The sequence below is a fragment of the Delphinus delphis genome, chromosome 3, assembly GCF_949987515.2.
Source record: "Delphinus delphis chromosome 3, mDelDel1.2, whole genome shotgun sequence".
Lineage (NCBI taxonomy): Eukaryota > Metazoa > Chordata > Mammalia > Artiodactyla > Delphinidae > Delphinus > Delphinus delphis.
Window position 1 is genome coordinate 75,463,419 of NC_082685.1, and position 18,579 is coordinate 75,481,997.

Genomic DNA, 18,579 nt, shown 5'->3' on the forward strand with positions numbered 1-18,579 from the left:
CTTATATACTGAATCTCCATGTATAATTGGGTCTAACCCTGGACCCTAATCTATCTGTTCCTGTATCAACAACAAACTGCTTGACCAGTTGTAGCTTTAGAATTCATTTTACTATACTGTATATCTTCATTCTTTTCTTCTTTCAGGATTTTCCTGATTTTCCCATATTTGTCCTTTTAAATAAAATTTGAACTATGCTCAAAAGTAGAAATTCCAATGAGATTTTGATAAGGATGATGTTCAACATACAGATTAGTCTGGGAAAAATATACTTCTTCACAATAGGAAAATTTCCATTCAAAATCATGACAGGTGTCTCTGTCTCCTTTTGTATAATTTAGCAAGTTCTTATTTAACTATCTTCATATAGGCCTAACACATTTCTATGTTTCTTCCTAGTTGTTTTATTCAACAATTTAAAAAAAGTAAAAAAGGGTCTGCAGAACATGGGAAATGGTGAATCCTCTGTATATAAGAAAAGGCATGTCAAAATCAATACTTTTTATGTTAGTATGGTTTTACACCAACTAAAATGCATTTATAATATAAGACCACATGGAACAGGTTTATTGGTTTAATCCCCTAATTAATTGCTTACTTGCAATGCCAAATGCATCTCCAATCCCCAAAGTTAAGATCTGTTTTATCTGGATTTTCATCTTCAGCTGATTTCTCCAAGTTAGCACTGGACCACAGTTGCAAACAGCTAGAACCAGTTAAAAGACGATTGCCTAAAATATATATATATCAAAAAAAATAATATATATATATCATTCACCAATTATTATTTAGGTATTTAATTAGTGAGTTAAGTACATGCTCAAGAGTTGTATATAATACTATAAAGATAATACAACTTTTTTAAAAAGTCAAATAACAAAAAGAGATTTGGGGTATGGGGGAGTAAGGCTATATTTTAACTTTGTTGAAGAAACTTAAGACAAAAAAGGGAACAGATCTTATCATCTCTCATCCAACAAACATTTAATGAGCATCTTCTTTGTAACAGGCACTGTGCTAGGCACTGGCAATACAATAAGAAATGAAAGACTGTCCTTTTTCATGATGGGTTCACATTCCAGTAGAGAAATATTATGAACAGAAGCATGAAAACATGCAAGTTCAAATATATTCCAGAGAATGCCTCATAATCTCACTATAGTTAAAGGATAAGGTACGTAGTAGACTTAGAAAAAGAAATAAGTTTGGAAAAAAGGGATCATATTGTGAAGCATTTTTGAGGTTCATAAAGAGTTCAGAGTTTGTTATAGGTAGCTGGAAGTTAAACGTTTTATTTAGGGGGGGTGTAGTTTACATAAGTGTATCTGTATTTTAGAACAAGGGGTCTCAACTGGGAGGGGCTGTCAACAGATGGACGTAAGATGCCCATAAACCTCCTTCCAATGACATACATGCAAAAGTTATAGGTATACTTTGCGCATTTTTCTAGAGAGATAATCCATAATTTTCACCATACTTTCAAAAACTCCAGTAAACAAAGAAGGGTAAATTATGATTCTTTATAACTCTAGAGATAGGCAAGATTAGGAAAAATGTAAGACGCTGGGAAATCTGGTTAAATGACTATAATAAATACAGATGGGAAATCATGAGGATCTGAATCAAATATTAAAGTAATAAGCATGGATTTAAAAGCCATTTCAAAAAAAAGAACAGAATTTTCATGGCATGACACCAAGTAAAAAACAGAGAGATACAAGAGGTTTCAAGGAGAGATTCCAACTCTATGACTTGGGGAATTGAGTGGAAGATTGTGCTATCAAAGAAAATAAAGGCAGTACAATTTTGGCCAAAAAGCTGACAATAAATAAGGCATTCTATCTCTCTGGAAAGATCACTTTATTTAAAAAGTGAGTCTGTGGCAAAACACTGACTTTAGATCAGAAATCCTTGTGTCTAAATCCCAAATAAGTTACTCAATCAGCTATGTGAATTTGATCGAGTTGGGCAACCTCTGAGTCTCAATTTTCTCACCTATAAAATTAGAAGTTTGTGTAGAGCTGTTTTAAGAATTAGCTATAATATGTATTACATATCTAGCACAGGCTAGGCACTTAGCAGAAGCTCAATAAATAATAGCAACTAGGTGGAAAGTCCTATAGACAGATAAAAACAGCCCAGAAAGTATTGATACTAATGAGACATTCCATTTAAATATGGTTATCATTCCACTGTTTAGCTTAGCAACATACATACGTTTTCTTTCTTTTACTGAGATGTAACTGACATGTATCATTGTATTAGTTTCAGGTTACAACATAATGATTCAATATTTGTATACAGTGTGAAATGACCACCACAATAAGTCTCCTTAACATTCATCACCACACATGGCTACAATGTTTTTTCTTATGATGAGAACTTTAAGATCTACTTTCTCTTAGCAACTTTCAAATACACAATACAGAATTATTAAGCATAGTCACTATGTCATACATTACATCCCAGGATTTATTTATTTCATAACTGAAAGTTTGTACCTTCACCTATTTCATCTACTCTCCCCAATCCCACCCCACCCTACTCCAGCCCACTGCCTCTGACAACTACCAATCTGTTCTCTGTATCTATACGTTCAGTTTTGACAAGTTTTCTTTAACATAAACTAAAGGTGAAACTAAGGTAACCCATGAAGGATTAAGAAATTAATATAGAACACAAAATAATTCATCCCAGTTATGGAATGAAACAAAAGTAGGTAAGGTATGGCATAATACATTGATTTGAACAGAAAGGCAGAAGTATAGATATCAAAGTAGGAAAAAAAAGCATTAAGTCTAAAATAGTAAGTCTTATGATTTAAGCAAGATGCAATAGTGCGTTTGGAGACAACACAAAGGCACTATAGTCAGTTTACTAGCACCATCTGAAAAATATTCTTTATATCCCAATACCTGGCATATACTAAGTAAATATTCATCAAAACCGAAATACTAGTATTTCACTTAATATATTCTAAATCTGTTTATATAATTACAAAGTTCATTTACAAAAGTAATAATAGCTCCCCAATATATATTACAGTAATAACCCATTTCTCAACCAAACCACTTAAATTTTAAACTTTTTGATTATAAAAAGAAAAATGATAAACTTTTATGTGAATTTTAAATAAATCATGATTTAAAAGATAATGGTCATGAAATACTGGCAAGTCACTACTAGATATGTTAAGAAAATAAGTAGTTATCTTCTAATACTACTCTGTAATGATGATTTTAGAAGAACTAAAATACTGTCAATATCAATAACAATATCAATACTACCTTCTAAAGAATTAGTACTTACAGACTGCAGGTACAAAAATTCCAGGCAACTACTATGTCATTACTAAAGAAATATCACTCAATTCAAATAATAAATGTTTTTATTACAGTTATTCATGAGACTTCAAGTAGCCAGTTCACTTGCTAACAATATTTTTATAGGTAAGTACCTACATAAATAGCTTTTTACAGAAAGTACCAACTACTTTCATATATACTACCATATCTGATCATTAAAAAACTATCTTGTGAAATAGATATTACCTTAATTTAAAGTGAGTTAACCATTCTTGATATGTTAAGTAATCTGCTCATGATCACAAAACTTGTAGTCATATATGTAAACATTTATTGAGAGCTTAATATATGATGGACCCCTAAAGATAAATAAAATACTGAATAAAATAGATTCTAAGCCCTTGCCTAATAAAAAAAAAGGTAAACAAATAATTATAATAAATTGTAGTGTTATCACAGAGTAACCATATAATTTATCATCCAAATAGGAACACTTGTGAAAGTAAAGGTGACACTGCTAATAATCTTATAAGGAAACAGGCATAAACTGGACATCAGCGACCCTATCCAGAGTAGAGTTATATTCAAAGTGCTGTACTAAATGCCAAATTTGAACCCAGGACAAATTTTTACTCTTTTCACTGTATGCATAAAATATACCTGTAGGCTACCAGCTAGTAAGCATCAATCTCATGAGAAAAAACATCTTAAAACATTATGTGATTTTTATTTAATCTAAGATAATCTCTTTTACCTTCTAAAATAATTTCCCAAGGTTCTGAACTTCGTATTCTAAATTAACATTTTTTCTCAGCCATTTTATCTACTATATTAAAATTTATCTTATCTATCTTAACTGATGACTTCTAGTTCTATGCTCCAAAGATAACTTCTTTCATAAATTTAGATTCAAATTTCTAACAATCTAATGAATACTGTTATAGGATATGCAAGCATCTCAAATTCCATACATCCAAATAAAATTTATGTTCCACTATCTCTAACTCCTACATATCACTCTTCTTGTGATCAAAGATACCCTCAGAATAATGTGAAATCCAGTTGTCAAGTAATGTCAATTCGACTACCTAAATGCATTTCATATCCATGTATTCCTTTCATTAGTCACGCCATATTAATTGAGCACCTACTATGATAAAGGCACTGAAATAAGTTCTTATTTCTCTTTCAGACTACTGTGAATGCACACTTTCCAAAGGTAATTATAGATAATACAGTATTTATCTTCCTGTTCCTCTTGTGTCTGATCATTCTAAGTTACTGCTACCAGAAAAATCTGGCAAAACCATAAATCTTAGCCTGTCACTAGCCATTTTCAAAAACCTATACATTTTATACAATTAAAAGGAATTAAATTAAAATTCTTTAATTCTTCACATGACTGTAAAGGCTTTCCATATATGCTGTATTCTTATCTCATCACCAGACTCACTCCAGCCTCAATGAAGTACTAACCATTACTAGAATATATCTTATGCTTTCTTTCTTTGTTCCTCTTTGCTCACTCTGGTAAATTTGTAAAAATGACTTTAGGATGATTTTCTAATGCAGAAATAGATAACTGATACATATACACATTATCTCTTCTTAGAATTCACTTCTTTTTTCCTTCTTCAACCTATTCCCACCTTCACTGTCAAAATCTATCTACTCTCATGGCAAAAGGCTCCTCTGCAATGGAACTTTGATTCCCCACAAAGAATTAGTGTCTCCTTCCCAAAACAACAGGTATTCCTACAATAGCTGGACACTATTATGGTGCATATTTTCCTCATTTCAGTATAAGCTCTAAAATAGCACAACCTGTTTTACTTACTTTTGTGTTCCCCACCATTTCACACAAAGCAGAACTGAAATACATGAAACTAAGAAAAAAAGCAATAGCCTAGACAAGTGTTATTTCACTTCAGTTAATTCTTCTTGTATTCTTACCTGCAGGATCCCAAGTTATATTGTGTGCTATTGAGTCCAGAAAAAATTGGCCACTTTTCTGCCACTGACTATATAATTCCTAAAATTAAAAAGTCATTTAGTCAATAATTATTGGCATCTTTTCTGTCAAACGTATATACTGACACTAATTATTTTTAACAATACATGTACTCATTTTTTTTAGGTATAATTGACCATGTAGTCATACTTAAAGAGAATAAAATGTTCAGCTTGTCAAGAAAAATAAGGAATATGTGATGGAGGAGATCAGTGAGAGAACATCCATTCCTATAAGTCCAAAAGCCTGTCTTTAGTATATTTAAACAACCAATAAGTATCTGCCAATTAGGACAACATATATATTAACCTCAGCCTTTTAAAGTTATAATTATTACTTTATTATTATTATAGTTACAAAGGTTTAATTTTAAATATGTCTGTGTCTGCTATTTGAGGATTCCTCCTCTATAAAGTTTCATCTTCATCTGAGGGCGTACGGTTATGTGTGAAAATTCAGAATAAGAGATGTTAACACTTCCCTTACATTACATAATTTAAGGGCTTTTCATTCCTTAAAGCAATATTTTTCAAACTTTTTTAACCTGCAAACCAGTAAGAAATACATGTTGCACTATAACCCAGAACAAACACACATACACACACATAAATGCAATCTAAGTTCACCCTTAATACATGTGATGCACTCTTAACATTTTCTATTATATTTCATTTTCTTTTAAATTCAGGTTGTGGCCTACTAAGTTGACTTCTCTAACCTCTAATACATTGAGATCCATAAACACTATCTTAATGTAGTCGTTCCCATACTTTAGTATGAAAACAGTCTAAGATGTTTATTAAAAATTCAAATGCTCAAGACCCATGCCCAAAGGTTCAGATTCAAAAGGTCCAGAACTGGGCACAGGAAATCTGTACTTCAAACCAACATCTCCAGGTGATTCTGATACAGGTGGCCTGCAGAATATGCTTTTATGAAACACTATCCTGCAGGAATGGCTCTCAATCACAGCACACATCAGAACTCCCTCTAGATCTATATGTACAAGCACACAGGCACAATCCCACACCTACACATTTAGAATTCCTCAGGGCAGGATATGGACACACGTATCAACTAGTGATTCTGAAGTGTACCTCTTGTGAAGAACCACCATCTTAAAAGAATATTCCAGAATGTACAAATAAAAGAATATAATATTTTTTATGAGGCTCTAAGGATTCTCTGAGACTATATCCTGGAATTCAAGATTTTGTGCATCTTCCAAGTTTATGATTTTTCCATTTGATCCAGTTTTCCCTTTATTCATCAGGCTTTTTTTTCACCCTCTCTGCAAAGTCAGTGCTGCCTACCAATAAACAAGCCTCTTCTTATTGAATTTTTTACACTATTATATTAAACAATTATAATTAGTACAAGAGAAAATGGGCAAAACCTGAAATTCTCAATTCTACCCTTATCAATAAAGGCATTTTAACATAACAAACTGATTTTTTTTTAAAGTCAGCTATTTCATTCAACAAACACTTATTGAGTATTATTTGAAATACAGTGTTTTGGATGGAGCAACCACCTTTAAAATTTGTTTTTAGTGCTATCAGTTACTAACTCATAAGGGTGTGAGAGCCTCTAACACTGGATTCATTAGGTAATATATAAACACAAATAGAAATGAGGAGAGAACTGTGGACTCTCCTTCCATGAAATTTTAAAATGGATATCAATTAACCCAGAGAAAATATTTTTCATTAACACAAGGTAGGGAAAAAGAATGCTCACACCCAGGAATCAAGACAACTAGTTTCTCTCTTAGTTCTGGGGCTCAATAGCTGTTTCATTGCTCAAGTCACTTATTTTGGGGTCTCTGCTGCCTTATTTATAAAAAAGAAGTAACAGCTGCCCAACTAAGTCAGAGGGAATTTGTAAGATACTAATGAGCTAAGTGAAAATGAAATGAAAGCTATTAAAAGATATATAAGGTAAATCTATTGTTGACACACTGTTTAATTCTTTACATTTAACACATTTCTACAGTCTCTGACATCAAAAATAAACAAACATTAACCAATTTCGGAATTGAGCAAAGAGCCTCTTAAGGTTGACCTGCTCAGTTTCAATAGCTACAGAGCAGCAGAGAAATAAACCAGTCCTATGACTCCTACTACAATGCTCTTTAGACACACCATGCTGATCTTCTTCCACATGGTTCAAATCACTAGCTTAACCTTCAGTAGAAAGGGATAAAACAGCCTGATCTGACTGTTATCTTTAAGAGCATCTAAACACCCAAGAAATCTACTATATAACCTCAATATTTATAAATTATAAAGTTTTAACCAACTCTCAGGAACTATTTCTGAATATAGTTTCTTTATTAAAAAAAAATTCACTGACCCACTAACAATTATTACATGATATAATAAGTGCAAGAAAGTAAGTTCAGGGGGTAGGTTAAGACTTTGCAATTAAAACATGTCACTTTAAGAACAAAATATATAAAGCAGAAAAACTACCTAAAAGTAGATCACAGAAACAAAGAACAAGTGCCACATATGACTGGACAATGATGTTTGCCATTAGCAATAAAGTAACTAACAAGTTTCAAGTTGTTGACTCTTCAAATACTTAATAAAAGAAAAAAATGATAGATGGAAAAAAAAGAAAAGCATTTCAAGATAATTCATATGCACAATTTAGTTTAATTCTACTTCAATGAAACATACATCTTTAATAAGGAAGTGGCATTTAACATGTTGTCTTTAATTACAGTGTATAATTTATACTGATTTATGTGATCACTCTAATTTTGTACTCTTAAAAATGGTATACTTTAATACACAACACATTTTCATTTCTAAGAGAAAAAGATGAATTACTGACCAAATTTTTCTTTTGCTTCGGTAGGTTAACTGGTTCAAAAACAGATACAACATTTCCATAGGATGCTGCAATCTTTTAAAAAGAAAAAAGAAAGAAAACTTATGGATATGTTAACTTACTTATGAATCAAAAGAACAAAAGAAATTAACAGTATAACTTAAAAAATACCCAACACAGGGCTTCCCTGGTGGCGCAGTGGTTGAGAGTCCGCCTGCCGATGCAGGGGACACGGGTTCGTGCCCCGGTCCGGGAAGATCCCACATGCCATGGAGCGGCTGGGCCCGTGAGCCATGGCCGCTGAGCCTGCGCGTCCGGAGCCTGTGCTCCGCAACGGGAGAGGCCACAGCAGCGAGAGGCCCGCGTACCGCAAAAAAAAAAAAAAAAATACCCAACACAAAATTTCTTTCACCAATACTTGAGAATGTCAGTTTTGGGGACTACCATATCTGGATCAGAATTCCAGTGCTGTCACTGTGTACCAGCAAGTTAAGCTCTCTGAACCTTAGTTTCTATCTATATTTACAGTATATATAATACTATCTTCCTAATAGGATTATTTTGAGGGTTGAAATAACATTTGTAAAGCATCTGGTAAAGAATTATCTATATAAGATGCATAGTAAATGTTAATTTCCTTCCTCACAGAAGAAAATGTATTGATGTATTCCTTGTCAAGTATGGAATTTGACGTGACTTAAAAATCAAGTTTTTAGGTTATCTGTCTTCAAAGTTCAGAATTCTGTCAGTGTATATTTAACTTTTTAGAAGTAAAACTTAGATCTATTCCTTTGTAAACTCTCTAAGGAGTATTTTTTTCAATATTCTATTTTATTTGAGTAACTTTCAAATATTTACTCTTAAATCAATGAAGCATAACCCTTGCTGGCTCTGTTTTATAAGGTAGCTACTACTATAGCTTGAGTGAGTCACAAATGAAGAACATTAAAACATCAGAAATCAGACAGATATATAGATAGAATGAATGATCAGGGATAAAAATAAGAACATATAATCTAGTGAAGACAGTAAGAAATGAGGATGTAACATACATAATGGAAAAAAAAACTTTCAATGGATATTTTAAAGTGTTCTGAGGAGATCTTAGAAGGTAGAAATCATCTGCACTGACTTCACCTGGGAGTATTTAGTTTGCGCCTTTAAATGTGGATAGAATTTCAAACTGCAGTGAGTGTTCAATTTTAGAAATAGGGCATAGTATGAACACAAGTGTACATCTTTTTTTTTAATATTTATTTATTTGGCTGCTCCAGGTCGTAGTCGCGGCACGTGAAATCTTCGTTGCCGCATGCAGGATCTAGTTCCCTGACCAGGGATTGCACCTGGGGCCCCTGCATTGGGTGTGTGGAGTCTTAACCACTGGACTACCAGGGAAGTCCCCACGAGTGTAAATATTAAAAGAGGTAAAGTACGTTGGGAGGTGACTGAGCACCAGCCCAGGCAGAAGAGAGAAATAATGGACATGAGGCCAAAAAGGCAAGTGTGAGTGGGTTAAATAAGGTCTCAAACCAAGGTGAACAATTTGAACTTTTCTAAGTTCATGGGAAACTAAGAATGGTTTTAAGCAAATGAATAACAAGTCAAATGCAGATGAATTTTCTTAGGAAAATTAATCTGGTAGTACAAATAAAAAACAGTAATGATAAAATATTGATGCCTATGGTATCAAGAAGCATTTCCTTCTAAAAGGTAAACAGAAATCCCAAGTACCAAAATCTACAAATTTTCGTCTTGATACCTTAAGGAATCATTTGAGTATACTGTTTTCTGTAAAACAAAGGAAATTTACCCTTTATTAGAATAATTATAAAACCAAATGACCTCTTCATTCTAACCTGGATTTCATGTAATATAGATTAAAAGATAACTCATATTGAAAATTTCTAAAATTAGATTTCCAACATTAACAAGCCCTATGTGAATCTAAATGGTATAAGTAAGTTTTTATATACAATCAAGATTACAGAACTACAGAGCTACGAGATCAAACAAACATGAAGAGAAAGGGAAAAAAGTCTCAAGGATTTTTAGCATTCCATAATAAAAACCACTTTCGTAGTACAGTGAGAATGAAAGGCATGAACAAAAGAAAGACAGATGAGATACCTGTAACTCTACTGAAAGGAAGGAACACAGGAATAACAAAAAGAACAGTAGTCCAAAAAGTAGGCAAAGACTACAAGAGTTGAAACTCCTTTGTTACGAGTATCTTTAAACTAGGTCCCAAGAAGTAACTTTTCAGAATGGCAGCCTTATTAGGAATGATTACATTAAAAAAAATAAGGTTGGGCCCATTTTGATTTCTCACACAAAATGTTCTGGTAGAATCACAAACAATATACATGAATTAAGTATCTACCAAAAAAATTAAATTTGCAAAGTTCAGCCTAGTCTAGCTGCAACTGTACCTAGGCCTGGTCATCTATGCCTATATGGTGCTATATTAAGCTATACACTATACTGCCTATAAGTTATAACTCTCCCAACTCTGGTACTATACAGAACTGTATTTAACCTGATGTTAAATCATATGCCCTGTTTCTTTTTTTTTTTTTTTGCGGTACGCGGGCCTTTCACTGTTGTGGCCTCTCCCGTTGCGGAGCACAGGTTCCAGATGCGCAGGCTCAGCGTCCATGGCTCACAGGCTCAGCCGCTCCGCGCGGCATGTGGGATCTTCCCGGACTGGGGCACGAACCCGTGTCCCCGGCATTGGCAGGCGGACTCTCAACCACTGCGCCACCAGGAAAGCCCATGCCCTGTTTCTTTTGTTTTTTGTTGCTTTTTTACTTTCAAGGTAACTTTATACTTTCCATGTGTAAACGGAAGTTCAAATTAAATTTTTCATTTTTCTTATAGACTTGGAATAAATTATTCAAAAAATTATCAATTTATGTTCATTTTTGTACAAAGTTTATCTAGAAGTTACAAGGAGATAACTACCTGTTTACAGACAAAAAAGGACTCTAACAACAATTTCTTTTCAGGGTTTATTTCTAAATAGACTGAAGTTTATTGTCACTCCTTTCCCTCAATCCAATCAATTTTTAAATAAGTAAGCTTTATACCTATTCTACAGGTAATATTACATTTGTTTGTCAATTCATGGAGAAAACTATGCTATATTTCAAGATTATATGAGAACAGAATTCCTGACAATCTCTAAGATACATCTGAGTCAGGAATTTTGTTCTCTAGAGTGCATCTTAGAGAGCCAAAGAAATCTGTAGCTACATTGTCTTGGAAACACAGCAAGTCTCTAATTCAATAGGAAATAGATACTTCAGAGACTATACTTATAAAAACCATATTCAAAACAAATCTCATATCACCACAAGATTACAAACCTTGCCTTGTTGCATTGAACAATCTACACATCCTACTTGAATATTTCCATGTTTAGCTCCTGGGATTATTTGCAGTCTTTCAAAATCACTTCCCAGTATAACAATGTCACATCCAGAGGCATAAGCCTAAAAACAAAGAAAAAAATGAACAAAGTAAAATAAAAATGATAAAATTGTCAAGAAAATATTTATCATGTATAACACTGGCATTAAATATTAACAGACTAATTTTAAATATTTTAAAAAATCTTATTTGAGAATATTCCCCTTACCTCCCATATATAGTCCCATCAGTCAGTCCTTTCTGCAAAATATATACCAATTCCTTTCACTTTTTCCATCTCCACTGAATGCTACTGCCCTTATCTAAACTACCATAATCTCTCTCCTGCATTATTGTTTATACTCTGACTGCTTCCATTCTTGCTTCCCTCTAATTCCTTTCCACACACAGACAAGAGTGATCTTTTAAAAATGTTTATTACACCAAGTAATTTTCCCTTCAATAGTTTCCTCATCGCACTTGGAATAAAATCTCAACTTCTTATCAATGTCAATGCCCTAAATGATTGTCCTAATTCCCCAAATCCATCTCAAGCTACTCTTTCATTCCCTCAATTGGCTCCTGCCCTTACATTGCCCTTCTTTCTGTTTCTTGGGCGTAACAATCTTTTTTCACCTCAAGGTGGTTTACCTTCCTTCTATCTGCCTGGTCTTTGTCTAACTAGCTTCTTTTCAACATTCATGTCTCAGTTCCTGAATATACTCATATTGATCAATATTCTTCCCCCCTCCCCTAATTACTTTCCATCACACTACTCTTTTTCTTCTTCATAGCATATACCACAATTTGTAAATATCTTGCTTGTTATCCATTTCCATTACTACAAGTTAAGGTCCAAGACGAAAAAGTAGGGTTCAAGTTTATCTTGTTCTCTGCTCTTAGATCACAGGAGTTTCTTCCATTTAAGAGTACGTGGCTGTCGTCCTAGAATTTACATGCAGCATAATTCTGAAAATAAAATATCTATCACAAACTGCTTTCCATCCTAAGTTCTTAAAATTTTAGTAATTCTTTACTTTCTCATCACTTTTGCACATATACATACACCTTACTTAATGTAAAAAATATTATACTTAATATATACTTCATGACCGTAATTCCTACCAAAGCCAAAATGGTTCTGTACAAGCTACCAAAAAATATTAGAAAAGGGACTTGAAAGAACATACAAATAAATCTGCTCACATTATCAACAAGAAAATGAGGCCTAAATTGGCCGACAACTTCTTAGTGGCAGAGTGGGCTTGAGAACTCTGATCTCTTGATTTTTGATCTAGTGCTATTTTGATGTCAGAACAGGAACTTCCCTAGTTAAGCATGCTTGTCTGGAATTTTCCTAAAAGGAATTAGGGGAAATCAAGTCTGTTTCTACTAGTGCCACACAGTGGAAAAAACTGGCTCAGTAAACAAAAAACCTCATGATGGTCTGCTCACCTAGGTGTAAATATCCACAATAGGATCATAAGGCTTGTCACAAGACTAACAGCCAGAATAAATTCCAAAAACTAATTTATGAAAAATGTCATTAACAATACTCTAAAATACCTTAATATTTTAGAAACTGATTTTCTCCTGAATATTATATTTTGATAAAATACTGATTGTCACTGTTTACCAAAATACTGTATTAAATTTGGAATGTTTACAATGTAGATTTCCTCCTCACTAAACAAAATTTTTTCAGTTTCCATTAACTAGAATATACATATATTTTAAAATGTGTTCATAACTTTGCCTTCTTTTTGTTTACCTGCAATTATATATCTACTTACAGATATTGTGTTGCACCTATTTTTGTCAATCAGGACTCTAAGTTTTCCTGAATTAAGTCTACATGAATCCTGAAGTACCTCACAAAATTACTGTTTATTTCAACAAGTATTAAACATTTATAAACTTGATAAATGCAAAGTTACCTCAGAAATAAACATCTATCCCTATAGAAAGATGCCAACTTATAATACAAATAAACCTTGATCATTCAAAGACTTATCTGGTTCTGGATTACACTTGTTCTTTTGCTGCTGCTATTATACTATCACTGCCTGTCAGTTAATTTTTCCTTAGTGACGGCACTAGAAGGTGCAAAGCTATCTATCCCTAGTTTTGGCAAACTTTAAATTGAATAAAAATTATTGATCTTCATCTGGAATATCTCTGTCATTTAGTCCTCACTTTCTTCTTTCAGAGTTATAACTAATGGATGGCAATAAACTGGTAAATGGGGAAAAAACAAAAAACAAATATAACGAACTGCAGTTTACAGTTCATCAGTTGACTATTATCCTTGGGGCTTATAATAAAAACAACTTCTGGTTTTCTTGACTACAGAATTTTAATTTTTATAGTTTATTTGACTAATTAAATATAAAATGCATTAGAGACTCAAACTCTATTTGTGTTTTGTTCCATTTCTTAATCATTTTCAAGAATGTGTAAACATCTTAAAAATCCTGCTGTGCACAGAATACTGGTTGAATAAACTGTGGTACATAGCCACGATGGAGTATTAAACAGCTATAAAAACAATGAGGAAGAAATCTATGAACTGACTTGGAGTGATTTCTAGGGGATATTATAAAGTGAAAAAAAAAAAGTAGAAAAGAGCATATATGGCAATTTTTTGTGTGTAAGGAACAAGGAAAATAAAACACGTGTACCTGGCTTGCTACAAAAAGGAACAAAGGGAGAATAAAACTAGGGAAAAATGAAGTTGGATACCTACAAAAGGGGAGAAGATGAAGTGGAAGTAAAGAATAACACTTCTGAGTATAACTTTTTATATACTCACGACTCTTTTTAAAATTGAAGTATAACTGACCTACAGCACTCTGTTAGTTCCAGGTGCACAACTCCGTGATTCTACATTTCCATACATTATAAAGTGATCATCATTAAGTCTAGTTATTATGTGTCACCATACAAAGATATTACAGTATTATTGACTATATTCCCCATGCTGTACATTTAATGCCCATGACTCATTTATTTTGTAACTGGAAGTTTCTATTTCTTAATCTCCCTTACCTATTTCACTTATCACTCCCACCTCCCCCTTCCCTCCGCTCTGGCAACCACATTTGTCCCCTGTATCTATGAGTCTGTTACCGTTCTGCTGTTTGTTCATTTGTTTTGTTTTTTAGATTCCACATATAAGTGAAATCATACGGTATTTGTCTTTGTCTGACTTACTTCACTTAGCATAATACCCTCCAGGTCCACACATATTGTCACAAATGGCAAGATTCCATTCTTTTTTTATGGCTGAGTAATATTCTACTGTGTGTGTATACATGTATACACACACACACACACACACACACACCTTTATCCATTCATCTACCAGTGGACACTAGTTATGACTTTTGAAACACGTTAACATCATACATATTCAAAAAATTGATTTAAATCAATCAGAATGGGGGGGAGGTGAAACAAAGGAACTAAGTACATTTCAAACAAATACTATATCTACACTGAAAGAAAGAAGGCAGGAAGGAACTAAGTAACTTATGAACACAGAATTTGACTATACGTTTGCAGCCTTGGAGAGTGAGAAGGAAAAAACTAGTCTTCCTCCCGTGTTTCTCCTTTGCTCTCACATTATTACCACATTCACAACACTTCTGACAACAGATATGGGGGGGGGGGTTTTAACCACACCAAGCAAGCAATTATGTGACACCAACTGAGTATCCTACAATTTAACTCAGTCCTGACACTATCTGCCTGGAGATAGCATCAGATCCCACAAGTTAAGGGCTCAGCCTTAACTGAGACTGCCCTCCACTTCAGATGCTAATCACAAATAGTAGGTCCTCAGATTACCCACAACTTCTGTCCCAGTCAAAGGTTCCCATGACCTCTTCCCCCTTGGATTTATTTGCTAAAACAGTGCGAAGAACTCAGGGAAACACTTATGCTTACCAGTGTGATAAAGGATACAAATAAACAGCCAGAAAAAGAGATGGGGGCGGGGAGGGGGGCACTTTTTTGTGCTTTCCTCTATCTTTCATTCACTGTAGTCATCTGAGCCTATTTTTTCTTCTTGACAGGGCCAAATGCTAAGTGCTTTTCACTGGTATCCCATTTAATCCTCACAACAAATCCTGTGAGATATTTACTATAATCAATCCATTTTACTGATAAGGAAACTCGAACTTAGATTGAGTAATTGGCTCAAGTCTCAGAGCTAGTATCAGACACAAATGAGACTGAAAGCAAGTTATAACTAATGGGAAAGAACATGCTCTTACTCCTTCTGCTATGCTGCCATACAATGCCTTATAAATAAACATGATGTGAATTTAATAACTGTCCCCTAATTTCTTCCTATAATTAAAAATGACTTCTTTGGATGTAAAGCAACCAGAATTCCCATAACTGCTGATACGAATGTAAAATAAAATGGTCCCACTACTTTGGAAAGGTAAACACAGGCACACTCAATGATCCAGCAATTCTACCTCTAAGTTTATACCCAACAGAAATGTGTCTATATGTACACTAAGAGACATGTACAAGAACATTCATAGCTATTCATAAAAGCTCCAAAGTAGAACCAACTCAAACATATAATAGAATGCATAAATAAACTGTAGTATATATATTTTAAATGGATAGCCACCAAGGACCTACTGTATAGCACAGGGAACTCTGCTCAATATTCTGTAACAACCTAATTGGGAGAACAATTTGAAAAAGAATAGATACTTATAACTGAATCACTTTGTTGTACACCTGAAACTAACACAACATTGTTAATCAACTGTACTCCAATGTAAAATAAAAAGTTAAAAAAAAAACTGCAGTATAATCATACAATGGAATACTATAAAGCAATGGTTCTCAAACTCTCTGGTTTCAGTAATCCTTTGTACACTTAAGAAAATACTGAGGATAACCACCCTAGCTTCTCCCTCCCCAAGAGCTTTAGTTTGTGTGGGTTATCACTATCAATATTTACTCTTTTAGAAAACTGAGAAAATATAATACACTAATTGATAAGGTAATCAAAACTTCCCAACAAATAAAAGCCCAGGACCAGTTGGCTTTACCAGTGAATTCTACGAAACATTTAAAGAATAATTAACACCAATCCTTGTCAAACCCTTCCAAAAAACTGAAGAGGCCATTTAACAAGGTCAACATTACCGTTATACCAAAGCTACACAAGGCACTATAAGAAAAGAAAATTACAGGCCAATTTCCCTGATGAATATAGATGCAAAAATCTTGAACAAAATACTAGCAAACTGATTTCAAGCGCACATTAAAAAGATCTTATACCATAATCAAGTGGGATTTACCCCTGGGATGCAAGGATGGTTCCATAAAGGCCATATATGACAAGCTTACAGCTAATATACTCAATGATAAAAAGCTAAAAGCTTTCCTCTAAGATCAGGAAAAAGACAAGGATGCACACACTCCCACCAATTCTATTCAACATAATATTGGAAGTCCTAGCCAGAGCAATTAGGCAAGAAAAAGAAATAAAAGGCATTCGAATCAGAAAGGAAGATGTAAAATTGTCTGTTTGCAGAAGACAAGATATTACATATAGAAACCCTAAAGATTCCACCAAAAAACTGTTAGAACTAAGAAATGAACTCAGCAAAACTGCAGAATACAAAATCAACATACAAAAATCAACTGCATTTCTATATGCTAACAATAAACTATTCAAAAAAGAAATTAAGAAAATCCAATTTACAATAGCATCAAAAATAAAATACTTAAGAGTAAATGTAACCAAGGTGAAAAGTCTTGTACACAGAAAACTGTAAGACATTGATTAAAGAAGCTGACAACACAAATAAATGAAAAGACATTTTCTGTTCTTGGACTGGAAGAATTAATATTGTTGAAATGTCCATACTACACAAAACCATCTATAGATTCAATGTAATCTCTATCAAAATTCCAGTGGCATTTTTCACATAGGGAAAAAAAAAATCCTAAAATTCACATGGAACCACAGAAGACCCCAAATAGCCAAAGCAATCTTAAAGAAAAACTAAGCTGGAACCATCACATTTCCTTATTTCAAACCATGTTGCAAAGCTATAAAAATCAAAACAGTATGGTGAAGGCGGAAGATGGCGGAAGAGTAAGACGCGGAGATCACCTTCCTCCCCACAGATACACCAGAAATACATCTACACGTGGAACAGCTCCTACAGAACACCTGCTGAAGGCTGGCAGAAGACCTCAGACCTCCCAAAAGGCAAGAAACTCCCCACATACCTGGGTAGGGCAAAAGAAAAAAAGAAAAAACAGAGACAAAAGAATAGGGACGGCACCTGCACCAGTGGGAGGGAGCTGTGAAGGAGGAAAAGTTTCCACACACTAGGAAGCCCCTTCGCGGGCGGAGACTGCGGGAGGCGGAGGGGGGAGCTTCGAAGCCGCGGAGGAGTGCACAGCAACGGGTGCAGAGGGCAAAGCGGGAAGATTCCCGCACAGAGGATCGGTGCCGACCGGCACTCACCAGCCCGAGAGGCTTCTCTGCTCACCCGCCAGGGCGGGCGGGGCTGCGAGCTGAGGCTCTGAGGCTCGGGTTTCGGTTTCGGACGGAGCGCAGGGAGAGGACTGGGGTTGGCGGCTTGAACAAAGCCTGAAGGGGTTAGTGCACCACAGCTAGCCGGGAGGGAGTCCGGAGTCCGGGGGAAAGTCTGCACCTGTCGAAGAGGCAGGAGACTTTTCCTTCCCTCTTTGTTTCCTGCGGCGTGAGGAGAGGGGTTTAAGAACGCTGCTTAAAGCAACTCCAGAGACGGGCGCGAGCCGCGGCTAAAAGCCCGGACCCCAGAGACGGGCGCGAGCCGCAGCTGAAAGCGCGGACCCCAGAGACGGGCGCGAGCCGCAGCTGAAAGCGCGGACCCCAGAGACGAGCGCGAGCCGCGGCTGAAAGCGCAGAATCCAGAGACGGGCGCAAACCGCGGCTAAAAGCGGACCCCAGAGGCGGGCGGGAGACGTTAAGGCTGCTACTGCCGCCAC

General features: G+C 34.9%; 1 protein-coding gene across 3 annotated transcripts in view; it reads right to left on the reverse strand.

Moving 5' to 3' along the window:
• The window catches only part of DMXL1 (Dmx like 1), a 134,193-nt gene that overhangs the window by 101,053 nt on the left and 14,561 nt on the right, over positions 1-18,579 (reverse strand). For all 3 annotated transcript variants that reach the window (XM_060008983.2, XM_060008982.2, XM_060008984.2), the window contains exons 2-5: positions 11,520-11,645; positions 8,158-8,229; positions 5,259-5,337; positions 599-731 (exon numbers count right to left, since the gene is read on the reverse strand). In XM_060008983.2, coding sequence (XP_059864966.1) covers positions 599-731; positions 5,259-5,337; positions 8,158-8,229; positions 11,520-11,645 — 410 coding nt within the window. The remainder of the gene's footprint in view (positions 1-598; positions 732-5,258; positions 5,338-8,157; positions 8,230-11,519; positions 11,646-18,579) is intronic.